At 39.8% G+C, this 13,374-nt stretch overlaps 1 protein-coding gene across 1 annotated transcript in view; it reads right to left on the reverse strand.

The window, feature by feature from the left end:
- Positions 1-1,203: 1,203 nt before the first annotated feature.
- SLC38A1 (solute carrier family 38, member 1) overlaps positions 1,204-13,374 on the reverse strand; it is a 66,342-nt gene continuing 54,171 nt past the window's right edge. Inside the window, exons 9-16 of the mRNA XM_006865324.1 lie at positions 12,447-12,505; positions 12,209-12,328; positions 10,084-10,163; positions 7,694-7,794; positions 5,376-5,494; positions 3,713-3,854; positions 3,486-3,583; positions 1,204-1,450 (exon numbers count right to left, since the gene is read on the reverse strand). Coding sequence (XP_006865386.1) covers positions 1,349-1,450; positions 3,486-3,583; positions 3,713-3,854; positions 5,376-5,494; positions 7,694-7,794; positions 10,084-10,163; positions 12,209-12,328; positions 12,447-12,505 — 821 coding nt within the window. The 3' untranslated portion in view covers positions 1,204-1,348. The remainder of the gene's footprint in view (positions 1,451-3,485; positions 3,584-3,712; positions 3,855-5,375; positions 5,495-7,693; positions 7,795-10,083; positions 10,164-12,208; positions 12,329-12,446; positions 12,506-13,374) is intronic.

Consider the following 13,374-nt stretch of genomic DNA (forward strand, 5'->3'; position numbering starts at 1 on the left):
TCTGAGAGGTCCCCCCGCCCCCCTTTGTAGACTCTGGATGAAGAGTTAATGGAGAAGAAATAGAAATGAGTCTTCTTTAAGGTACAAAAATCTTGTACTTGTAATAACCTAAATTTATAGGTATAAAACAAGTCTTTTAAAGACACCCCTAAAGTACCCAATATAAAACAGGAATCACTTATCCTAGATCATCCTTAGTGAGATACACATGAAATGATTCTCTTGCAAAAAGCTGGTGGACAAGAGAAATAGCCGCTGGGTTTTTAATGTAATACCACCGGTCCCCTTCAACAATACAGGCATAGAACTGACGGCTGTCTGCATCAGAGGAATCTTTTCCTTACACATTTGGGCAATCTTTGTGTAGCATTCTTGCTTCTCAAATTACCACAAAGGTGCCACGGGTGTCTCCCAGTAGAAGTTGACATAGGCTGCCAAGAAGGAAGCAAATATCATCTGTCCTGGTGTGGCGCTGTAGGATCAGCACTGGACCGCAAGGTTGGTAGTTCCAACTCACCAGCTGCTCCTCAGTAACCCTACATGGGGTCATGAGTCAAAACTGACTCCACGGTACGTAACAACAACAGATTACCCAAAAGTATAGTTTAATAGATTTACCAAAGTAAGAATCAGTCCTGCCTGTTTCCCAGCTAAGAACTACTGGCCAGAGTATGTATGAGAGCAGGACAGAGTGTCCACCTAGAGCTCACTGGATTGTCAGGCATCAGAGGCCCCTCAAATACTGGGCCTGCGCAGATCCAGCAATGGCACACACCCCATGGCTGCCATGTGATTATCTCTGTGTGCTACAGTAACCAAAATAGGCAAATTATTTATGAAATAATTTTCCCCCCTGTAATGCAAAATAAATATATACAATTCAAGATTCTTTTCTTTTCTAAAAAGGTACAGAGTGTGTGAGCTGAATATCAGTGAGAAAATTATTTCAGAACCTGATGGATAACAAATAAATATGATTGATGATGATAGTCTCAAAGTTCTAAGAGACCATGAAGACACAACACAGAAGAAAGCGAAATCATTGTGAAAAGTAGTCAGGAGCATGATTGCATGAAATTTGAAGGAAAAAAACAAAAATATAACAATCAATCTTTAAATTGATCCCAAACCTCAAAGTGACATGACTCATTATAGAAACATGTCTGTTTTTTTTGTTGTTGCCTTTTTTTTTTTTTTTTTTATAACCAAAGTGTTATTCCATTTTAAGTATCTTGTGCATTCTGATTTGTTTCTGTAAACTTGAAAAAAAGTGATGGGGTGGTGGGTTGCTGAAGTGTGGTGATTTCAAGGAACAGCAGACAGGAATGCGTCCTCTTCTTGGCAGGGTTCAGTGACCTTCGCCAGTACTCGATGAGCAGGCCCAGTCGTAGATGACCAAGGGAATGCTGACCAGAGAAAACAAAACTCCCAGGCCCAAGAAGAGAGCAGCCTGAGACAATAAGAAAGGCCTGCGTTATTTTTAGTGAAGCATGAATTTTCCACGCACAGTCGGGGGTGAAAAAAGCAACCACCAAAAAACCAGAAATTCTTTCCCTTTCCTTTCGTTTCCTCTTCTACTTGGAGCTATTATGAATTATTACTACTATAAAGTTCTGTGACTGTGATTCTGGTACTATAAGAAAAACATGCTAGACAGATCTACCCCCTACATTCTGTTCCTTGGGATTATGGAACACATGGTTTCTTAGCCACTAATGCTGCTAACTGAAAAAAAGGAACAGCCTTAGAAAACAAAGCACCAGTTTCGTTTCTGTGTACCTGCTGACCACAGGTGGATGGAGGACTCCATCCAGAATCGGAAGCACCTGAAATTATAAACTACTTGGCTCTGAGACTATCCAGTGAGAGACTGGCAGGGAGAAGGTTGCAGCGGCAGGAGGGCCAACTGGAGGCAGACACAGTTAAAGAGAGGAGGTGGGTGGTGGGGCTGAGAGCCTTGGCCGTCTTTCCACACTGGATCCAGTCTAACTCCTGGTGGGTCCCTGCACAGGGAGAGGCCCTGTCTGACACCATGTGGTAAGCCCCACTCCCAGCTGCATTACAGGGGCAGTGCTGAAGAGACCCAGAGAATTCCAGGAAAATAGACCCCACCTGTGCCCGATTGAATCTGAGAAGACTTTACTCTTGCGATAGTGCCTTCCTGTCTATTGTCTGAAGTCACTACAGTTAGGCTTTGAAAGATTTGGGATTCATGACGTCATGGGTCATCTTGCTTTAAGGACTGGTATCAGCACTGCTTCTCATCAATGCACAGGAATGATCCCTCCTGCCTCATTTAAGTCTGTTGTCTCCAGTGACATTTGAAATTGCAGCACCTACACTATCTGGATGGGCAGCTGAGAAGCCTTCAAGATGCCCTTGAACTTCCCCAGACCTGCAAACATGAGTCCCAATATAGAAGGCTAGTTTCGGTATCTGGGTCTGGTGCTCCCAAGTATTTCTGTCAAATCAGAAAGAGGCTCTTTATGCTAACTCTGTCATTTTAATTACGGCATTGCATGTTTTGTGGGCTACATAGGAATTTCAGGGTGAGGAACTGTACAGAAACAGCACTTTATAAAATCTTTGCGTCCCTCTCTAGTTCCAATCTTGCTGAAGATAGGGGGTCCTTTAAAGAGGCAAAGGAGAACTGAACTCACTGCCACCGAGTTCATTCCATATCATGACAACTCCATGAGCTAAATAATAGAACTGCTCCATTATGGAGTCCTGGTGTGGTGCTATAGGATAAGCACTAGACTGCTAACTGCAAGGCCAGTAGTTCAAACCCACTAGCCGCTCCTGAGAAACCCTATAGAGGGTCTCTATGAGCCTGAATAGACTCAACCTCACCGAGCAACAAGAAGAAATATCGTTTTCAAAGTTGTAAACTTTACAGAAAACAGATCAGCAGGCTTTTCTTCCATGTTATAACTAACTACAAATCTTTGGGTTAGTTGTCAGGGGCAAATGATTTGTGTTGCCCAGGGCAGTCCCTATTAAGGGCACAGGGTGATTACATAATCCTTCTTCCTACTGGTCATTCCCTCACTAAGAACAAAAGCTGAGGCACAATAAGAGTCCTATAAATAAAGATATTTTGAGGAAGTGGAGAAGATTCTCAGATGATATTTAACTCTCTTAGATAGGAAAACTGAGGAGCCCTGCAGTGCTGTAACTGAAGCACAGGACTGCTAACTGCAAACTGGGTAGTTTAAACCCACTGGCTGCTCTGCTGGAGAAACAAGAGGCTTTCTGCTCCCATAAAGATTGATAGCCTCAGAAACCCTATACAGGGTCACTATGAGTCAAAACTGACTTGATGGAAGTGGTGTTTTTTTTTTTTTAAGATGGGAAAACTACAAGGCTGTTACCTCCCTTTCAGGCAACCGAAACTGCTATTAGGTGGTAGAGTGACTGACTATTGGGTTAATTTAAACAAACAATTTATCAGTAAATTTAAAAAGGGTTGGCATGAAACATACCCAGATTCTTTGAGTTCCTTTATCTCCATCCTGATTTGTAATTTTTAAGTAAAGAGATGAAGGAAGAATGAAAATCAGCATATTAGCAGATGTTACTCCTGTAAAAAAAAAAAATGAAAAGAAAAAAGCCCAGTAAGTTTGGGGTTGTTATGGTGATGGTGAAAATTTGTCTTGTTTCTAAACACTTACGGAGGAATGGTGAATGTACGGTCAACAAGACGACATACCTACAACTCCAAAAATATCCTTCATTGAGGGTATGAAGATCACCAACAAGTTAACAATAACCAAGAGTATAAAGGTAACCAAGATATGCCGGCATAAATTGAACTTGGTTTTCTTAGCCAGTTCAAATAAAGATGAACGAACCTGCAGGAGAAGAAAACAAAGATGTTGTAAGGCCTGGACCTTCACATTCCCAGAGAGTCTGTGAGTTATTGGTGCATAGCAATTTGTGACATATTCTGTAAGGACTACTGAATTTATAGAGACCTTCACAGTTTTGGAAGAGGAGAGACTTGACTTAAGAGGGACAGTATTTTTATTTATGAAGAATAACTGATGTGGCACTGTCAGATCGGCAATGGACCACAAGGTCGATTTGAATCACAAGGCTGCTGGTTCACACCTATCAACCACTTCTTAGAAACTCTATACAGGGTCATTATGAGTTGAAACAAACTCCATGGCACTTTAATAACAACAAGGAATTACTGGTTTTTGTTTTATGGGTGGGTGGGGAAGATGGATTTTTGTTTTGTCTAAGACTTGAATGTTCTCTTCTGAATACATGCCATTTTCTCATCATGTCTGATCTAGATTCAAATGTTCTATTTATAGTACTTGGTAAAAGAGAGGTCTGATGAGTTAGAAATAAGATTCATTCCACCATAGAAACAAGTTTGTATTGAGATGATTCCAATTCATGGTCATCTGTGCGCCATTAGGCTTTTAAATGTCTGCTTTTCGGTAAGTAGATCATCACCATGCCTTTCTTCTGCAGCATCTCTGGTGGACTTGAGCCTCAAGCTGTTAAGTTAGCAGATGAGTGTGTTAATCATTTATACCACACAAGGCCATTCTACCATTGTTGTTAAGTGCTGTCAAATTGGTTCCGACTCATAGTGACCCTGTATAAGGTTCCCAAGGAGTGGCTAGTGAGCTTGAACCGCCCATCTTTCAATTCCAAAGAACCTTGCAGTCCAGCTCATTAACCCACAGCACCACATCACTATTGTTGTTAAGTGCCGTCCAGTTGGTTCCGACCCATAGTGATACTGTATAGGGTTTGCAAAGAGCAGTTGGTGAGCTTGAACTGCCAAACTTGTGGTTCAAACAGACCCTGAAGTCAGTGCGTTATCCCACAGCGCCACACCAGCACTGTGCACCACACTATGTTGCTATTAAGTGCTGTCAAGTCGATTCTGACCCGTAACGACCCCGTATAGGCTTTACAAAGAGCGGCTGGTAAGCTTGAACTGCTGATCTTGCAGTTCAAATGACATTGCAGTCAGATGCATTATCCCACAGCATCACACCAGCACTCCTTGCCACACCATAGGCTAAGCTCATTTGCTGATTCTGTGGTACTGTGGGTTAATGCACCAGACTGCAAAGTCGTTTCAACTGTAAGGTCGGTGGTTCAAGCTCACCAGCTTCTCCTTGGAAACCCTATACAGGGTTGCTATGGATTGGAATTGACTTGATGGCACATAACAACAACAACTTCCTTTCTGCGGGTCTGAACTGAGTCTTGGGATCCTCCTCAGAGGCAGTGGCAATGACTCAGGAGAGTTAGCCGTCGCATGCTCTGTCTGGCACGGACTCCTGAAGGCAGGAGAAAGGAGAGCCCTCTGCTCTTCTCAAACTGCATGGAGGTCTTTGACTCACTGTAAAAAACAACACCGGCACCGTGAGGATGACAGCGACAATGACAGCCAGTCGAACTGTCAGAATAAGGATGTCGTCTTTACTCTGGTAGTTGTGAAGGAGGTCTGAATGCACATTTTCTGAAACAAGAGGAAAGTTAAGAAGGCTTTAAAAAGTGACAAAATACACTGCTGGGTGACAGTTGTTGCTTCCCCTGCCTGCACCACCCCCACCACCAAAACACACAACATATTAAACGGCAAGAAAAGCAATGTTGTGGGTTTCAAAGTATTCCCTAAAACAATGTATGTAGTTGAAAAGAAAAATCCTTTGTGTGAGATACGCTCTACTATGCAATTGTAATTCAAAGGAATTTCAAGGAATCTCTAGAAGGAGCTACATGAAGTAGGAATGTTTAATTTATACTAAATTATATATATACTTAAATTATATACATATATTTAATTTATACTAAATTAAACTGCAGGGCAAATTGGGATTAAGAGTTAAATACATGGAGAACAAAGCTCTCCTCTTAATCTAGACTTTCCCCAAATTGGTGTTACTCGTCAAGCCAAGTCAAAGAGCTGCAGTCTTCTAGGTTGGTTTGCAGGCCACACTGAGCTTCTTTCAAACTCTCCTCATGTACGTAAACTTGTCCCAGTGTGCAGGGCACCGAGACACTTCCCAAATGGGATCATTGCTCTCTTCCTTGTATTGATTTCATTTTATTTTTTGCAAAAGTATTTCATTTTATTCCCAAAGCTAGGGATGGCAGAGGCTGAGAGCATGGTGGGCTCACACTTTTGGCACAAGGTCGTCCCCCTCCCCTCCCCTCCTGAGGGTTTCTCACTGTGCCAGTCAGTCTCAAGGGAAAGATTCTGGGCATGGGATTAAAAATCTCATCTGTACCAATGAGTTTGGTCCTAGTTTTAAAAACAAGATCATAGGTTATACTACAACCTTTACTAGTTCTCTTTTTTTTTTTAAATTCAAAATGTATAGCCATTGAAATAGTTGAGTCCCTTTCCTCTAACCTAAATGCAAAACCAGTCACCATGGCATCAGTTCTAAGTCATAGCGACCCCAAGTCTGTCAGAGTAGAACTGTACTCCATAGGGCTTTCAATAACTCATTTCTTTGGAAGTATAAAGGGGTATAAAGTTTGTGGGAAAATTCCATTAGCTTTTAATTTCATTTGCCATGAACTTTCTGAATTCTCCTTAGAGATACCAGTACTTTCTTGCGTGGTACTTACAGGTGGACTCAAGCCATCTACCTTAAAATTTGTAGCTGACCACTTAACGGCTAACAACACCCAGGGATTCCCAGCCTAAATTCAAGTATTTGGTGGTGTATTACATATGGAGAGGACGGGGATTTGCTAAGAAAAATCATAGTTTGTACAAGGTAACAGTGAAGGTGTTCAAACAAATGTTATCTTTTAACCTCCTTTCAGCCACCCTCAGCCCTGCCACTCTGCAGGAACTATGGAAATGCCGTTTTATAATGCAAAAATTCATGTATTCATTAGAAAACGCTACTGCACACTGCTTGTAAAGATAATTACAACTGTAGCATCATGCTAGCCTTTCCCTCCAGGTTGCATTAATAATCTTAAAATTTGTTTTCAAATTTGAGACGTTAGTGTTTATGAAAGAATGCCCCAAAGAAATCTTATGGACTAGAGAAGATCGTGAAATGTATGCATTTAAATTTCAATTAGGCCCCACATTATAATAAAGAACAATATTATTTAAAGCGTATCAGGATAATGTGACGAAGAAAAGATGAAGAATTAGTAAAAGAGGTCAGTGAATGTTACAAATGAGACCTTGCAACTCCTCTTTTTTCAGATTTCATTTCTCTTAACCTCTGTGTCGTTCCTGAGTCTTTGCAAGGCTCCAACTTCGCGAGCACAATTAGCCCTTTTAGTTTTAATTAACACGGTGTGTCATGAGTGTAGCACTCTGCTCTTTCTCACTCCCAACAGCTGTCTCTGTCTCCTTTTCTATTAATGGAATCTGACCCAATTTGCAACATCAATTAGGAGAGCCTTCTCTGGTAAAAGTTTTAAACTCTTCTCAGTAAAGGTGGCAGGCTTCTAAAATGCCATTTCTTTTAAGGGCATTATTATTAGGAGAAAAAAAGATTACAGTATATTATTTCAGTGATTATTCTATTCTTCAGTTTACATGAATATATAAAAGAGTTATTACCATTTCCTTAAGTAGAAAAATCTATATTATGTGGCTTCCATGTTAAAAGTTAGTCTGATAGATATTTTTGCTCAGTTATTTACAAATACCTATGTTTATATATTGACAGATGTCACTTACCGTAGAATGTCAAGTAGCCAAAAATGGCTGTCAAGAAGTACATAACAAACATGGCGAAAAAGGAGATATTGGAAACCATCTGCATTTTTTTCTGTGATCGACTGAAAACAAAGAGATATAGGAATTTGAAAAATCAAAAATCACATTACTTACTTTAAGCAACAGTGTTGACACTCAAGAGTACTAATTTAACTTTCCTTAAATCAGATTAGGGTAGATCTGACAAGATGAAATTAACCCCAGTAATATATGTTGTTTAAGGAGCTCTAGTAGCGTAGTGGTTACAAATAGGGCTGCGAACTGCAAGGTCAGCAGTTCGAAACTACCAGCTGCTCCGCTGGAGAAAGAGGAGGCTTTCTGCTCCCATAAAGATTTACAGCCTCGGAAACCCTGTTCAGGGTCACTATGGGTCGGAACCAACTCGATGGCATTTAACAACAACAACAATACATGTTGTTTAGAATAACTTGTTTGGTATACCAAGAGGATCTTGTACATGAAACATCCATGGACCTAAAAATGCTTTGTTTTTTCCTGTCCTTTGAAAAGAATAGTCACTTTTCATCTGAAGGACAGAGAGTATATTTTAATATTTGATATTAAATCTTGCTATGACCTCCATACCTACCTACAGCGTGACAACAATTGTGAGGTTGGCCCAGGACCAGGCAGTGTTTCATTCTGTTGTGTATAGGATTGCTATGAGTCAGTACAGACTCAATGGCACCTAACAACAACAACAACAACAACTATGAACATAAAAAAAGGCAGAATAAATTCAAATGCTAGTCTTCTGGCCCTAGAGATCAACACCTGAGCTGCAACTTGCCCTCTGGTGTCTGTTTGCTAAAGCTGCTATTTAGGTTCTGGCTTTCCCGTGGAGCAGCCCCAGGGATGTGCCAGGAAGCCCCTGGTCTCTGGAGCTGTAAGTTATCAAGAGATCACGCCTCCCATGATGAAGGGCATTCTCTTAGGTCAAAGTTTGTTCTGGGATTAGGATGAATGTGTAAATTTTGCTAACTGCCAGAATAATGAATTTATAAGACTCAATAAAAGGCCACAGATAGTCATAACTTTGGACTGTGTCACAGAAAGGAACCCAGAAGTATGAGAAACAAGAAAAATTGAGATGTACTTGAGAAAACGACAAGTGATAAGCTGGACTGTTCAATTTAAAAGACTCCAAAGTCTTTTGTTGTTGTTGTTGTTAAGTGCCGTGGAGTCGATTCCGACTCATAGCGACCCTGTACAGGGCTTCCGAGGCTGTAAATCTTTATGGGAGCAGAACGCCTCATCTTTCTCCCGCGGAACAGCTGGTAGTTTCGAACCGGTGACCTTGAGGTTCACAACCCGATTCGTAACCACTATGCTATCAGAGCTCCTTTCCAAAGTCTTTTGAGTGCTTTAAATATAAGATTGAAGTCCTGGGTGGTGCTGCGGGAGAAAAAACTGGACAGCAAGGTTGATGGTTCAAATTCACCAGCCACTCCTTGGAAACCCTATACAGGGTCGCTGAGTCATAACCAACTCGATGACACTTAACATCAACTAAATATAAAAGAGGAAGAATCGAGAGAATTCAATGATAAATGACATTAACTTTTTTTTGTTTCAATGTGGAAATAAATAGCTTTAGGGTGTATCTTTTCTGAGTTTAACTCTGATAATAGTAGACTAGAAACAGAGGCAATTTAGTTTTCTTTTGAACAGCCATCAAAAATAAACTTGCAGAATCACTTTCCTAGAACCAACTATATAACAGTATTTTTTGTAGTTCATGACATTGGCATCAATTTCTTTCTGCTTGTTTTGCCAGCCCACACCAACATGCAAATCATACACAATGTATTTAGAGTCTTATAGATAAATCTCAGGAAAATTATTATCTACTTGGAAAATAAGCATAAATAACATGCTGTTGTTGATGTTAAGTGCCATCCAGTGGTTTCCGACTCATAGTGATCCTGTATAGGGTTTCCAAGGAGTGACTCGTGAGTTTGAACCCGCCAACCTAGAGGCTCAAACCAACCTTGTGGTCCAGTCCTTTATCCCACAATGCCACAGTAAGACTCTATAAGTAACATAAAACACCACAAATTCCTGAAAAAAACTTAATTAACCAAAAAACAAAACAAAACAAACAAAACAATACTCCACAAAGTTGATCACTGTATGCTTATGGCTAAACCATACAGCAAGTTTCTTAATTTCCTTGCTTTCTTTAGTCTTCAAGTGCAAAACTTGCTTAAGAATGGCACAGTATTAGTAAAGGTTGAAGCTGTGTGAGCAAGGAATTGTGGGGCTCACTATATTGTACTGTTTATGTCCACACCAGTCTGCTAATTCGGGGATGTAAAATGATTAATATATGAAAGTTGAACAAGTCTTACTCTTTCAGCTCACTGTAAATCGGCAAGACAGAAGGGTGGCAGACAAATGCAAATGCAATGGTTGGTAATGCATACACAGTCTGTTGGGAAAGAAAAAGAAAGAAAGAAAGAAAGAAAAAAAAAACATTAAGAAAAGGTAATTTTATGATAAAAATTCTACAGTTCCAGAGCTCTCTTTTTATCTGATAGCTCTCCAGAATCCCTGATTATTTGTTTATCAGGAGGTTTTGGCCACTGAAATCAGAGCAACTTTTCTAAGACTGCTTACCTGGTATAAGGACCCTGGCACCCCAGAATTTCAGATTCAGCTCCATTACACAGTATTTTACATGCTTCAGGCAGAGCAACACCTTGTACTGATATGGTACTACCCCTGAACACCCCATGGAGCAGTTCTATCCTGCACACATGGGATCAACATGAGTTGGAATTGACCTGACCACAAACAACAACAGAGCTGGGTTAACACTTTTTCTACGTTATCTCACTGGGTCTTCACACAGTGCTAAGGGGTGGGCAGACCATTGCTGTCTGTAAGAAATACAAACGAAAGAGACAAGGAGAGGGCATAGCTTCAGCAGCAGACAGGTTTATTAAGCATAAGCCTGAGAGGGACTTCCTGACTTAACTTAGAAGCCCTCTCGCTCACAGGCTGAAGGCTTTTATAGGGTTTGTTTTGGTGGTTTGGGAGGGGCTAACTTTGGCGGGCTCACCAGAGGTGGAGTTTGGGAGGGGCTTACTTTGGCGGGCTTTTAGTGGGTGGAGTTGTTCTAGGAACCTAAAACTACTGGGGGAGAAAGGGGACCTCTAGGGGAAACAGAAATTTAAGCAGGACTTTATCTGGTGCCATTTGGGGGCGGGTGGCAGCTGTAAAGGCATCCTGTTGATCAGGAGCAGGGCCCTTCACTGTCCCGCTGTTGTTTTCTGACAGGTGACATGCCTTTCCCAGCATTTCCACCTCTATTTATTGCTCTTTGCATCTATGTTTGTTGGGGCATAAAATCAGGCTAAAAAGATGACATTTAAAACGAAAATAATCTTCACATTAACTATTTGACTATATTCTTAGTGTTACAAGGAAAAGTGAGATGAGAAGGACTGATACATATAGTTTTCTTAGGTAAGACTTTTTAAAGCTCTTAAAATCAAAAGAAGGAAGAAAAGTAATATTTTTTATGGTCTATGCCCAGCATAGTGGTTATGAATTGGCTGCTAATCTCAAGGTCAGTAGTTTGAAACTACCAGCTGTTCAGTGGAAGAAAGATGAGGCTTTCTGCTTCTGTGAAGATTTACAGCCTTGGAAATGCTGTACAGGGTCACTATGAGTCGGAACTGACTCCAAAGCATATAACAACAACAACCACAACTACACCCAGGCAATGTGCTGGGCACAAAACTGTGTGCTGAAGACCTGGGGGGTACAGGGGAAGGATTGCATGGAGGGGATTGTAACCATGGCAATGAGACAATATATATACGATAGAATGAATGTAAAACTAATGTTCTCCCATGTAAACTATCACATAATTCACAATAAAACATTTAAGAAAAAAAAAAAAAAGGGAAACAAACAAAACAAAACTGTAATGCTAAGAAATCTTGTTACAATAAAAATGAAGAGAATCCTCATTACCCAACCATGGGCTTCAGTGAGGATTCAATTTCAAGGCTGCCTTACTATCCACAGTATCTCAAGATCACCATCTCATAGTTTTTGAGATCCCAGTTTTCAGTGATAACCTATATTTCAACTGTGCAAGCTGACGAAGTTTATGGTGCTTCTTTTTTATCATCATCATATAAAAAGCAATTAGTTAAGGATGTTATTTATTTATTTTTTAAAAAACTTTATCCAGCACTTTCTACACAGGAAGAAAAGAGCTGAGACAATTATCCTTACAGAGATTTACAAAGAGAATGCTTAAACATATAAACTAGGGAAGAGGAAGCATGAGATATAATATTTGTATATTTCTCAAAAATCTCTACATAGACTGGGAATATAGTAGCAATGATATTGTGCTTTTCTGAGAATGAACACACTCTGAACAGTGTAATTACAACATGTAAGAGAAATATAATGTCTTTAGTAAATATGCTTTTTTTCATCCTTAAAGAAACTTACTTTTGAATTGAAGGTAACATATTTTGGCGTACACATCTCAGTAGCATTTGTTGAATTAGCACTTACTGTTGAGTTCATCCCCTGAACAGGGCAAAAAATTTGGAATTTCTTATAGATAACCTAGCATTCAAAAAACAGGAGAAACACTATAAATATTTTATCACATAAGCCAAATAGTAAAGAAAAATTACAAGGCATTATACTCTGGCAAAACTAAACTATTTCAATCAGCACTTACCACTATTAGGAAAAAAACCATACAGCTCAAGGAAAATCCACTGGTGTACCCAAGATAGCCTTAAAAAAAAAAAATTATATATATATAAAATCACCACATACTTTTGGGGTCCAGTAATATACATCCATGCTAAAATACAGTGAACCCAAGGTTTATTATTTCATAGTGCTACTTTATTTGACAAATATCAGGGCTTAGGATAAAAATGATATTACATAAGCATATTAATTCCAATTCTCCTTGGTACACAGATATCCAGAATCCAGGGGACAAAAGCCTCCTAATTTTGAGAGGTCATAGGTCTGTTGCTTTCGTCTTATGAATTCCTATGGTTAGTCCCTTTACTACTTGTTCCACTCCATAGGTTTTTATTACTGCACTTTTTGTGCGCACACTGAATGCTAGCCACATTACTTCTCTCCCCAGATGGAGCTGTGCACAGAGGAGATGAACTGAATTTCTAGGGATAAATTGAGTACCTGGGGATCTTTACTTTGCTCCCCTGAGAATGCTTGGAAGAGCTCCAACTACCAGAAACCTCCAGAAAGATAAAGATAAGTGGCCTCTAAGGGGTTGTACTATTCTTATTCTTGGGACAGAAGAGCCCTTTTCTACCTGAACTGAATGGAGCTACTATAGGCATAAAAAAAACCCATCTAAACTTAGTTACTACACACACACACACACACGTATATACAGTAACTACATATATATATGTATATATGTAGTATATATATATGTATATATAGTTACTACACACACACATATATATGTAGTAACTATATATGTGTGTGTGTAGTAACTATATATATATATAGGAGTAAGGTGCGCCTGACCCAAGCCATAGTATTTTCAATAACCTCATATGCATGTAAAAGCTGGACAGTGAATAAGGAATACCATAGAAGAATTGATGCATTTGAGTTAT

This window comes from Chrysochloris asiatica, unplaced genomic scaffold, assembly GCF_000296735.1.
Source record: "Chrysochloris asiatica unplaced genomic scaffold, ChrAsi1.0 scaffold00077, whole genome shotgun sequence".
Taxonomy (NCBI): Eukaryota; Metazoa; Chordata; class Mammalia; order Afrosoricida; family Chrysochloridae; genus Chrysochloris; species Chrysochloris asiatica.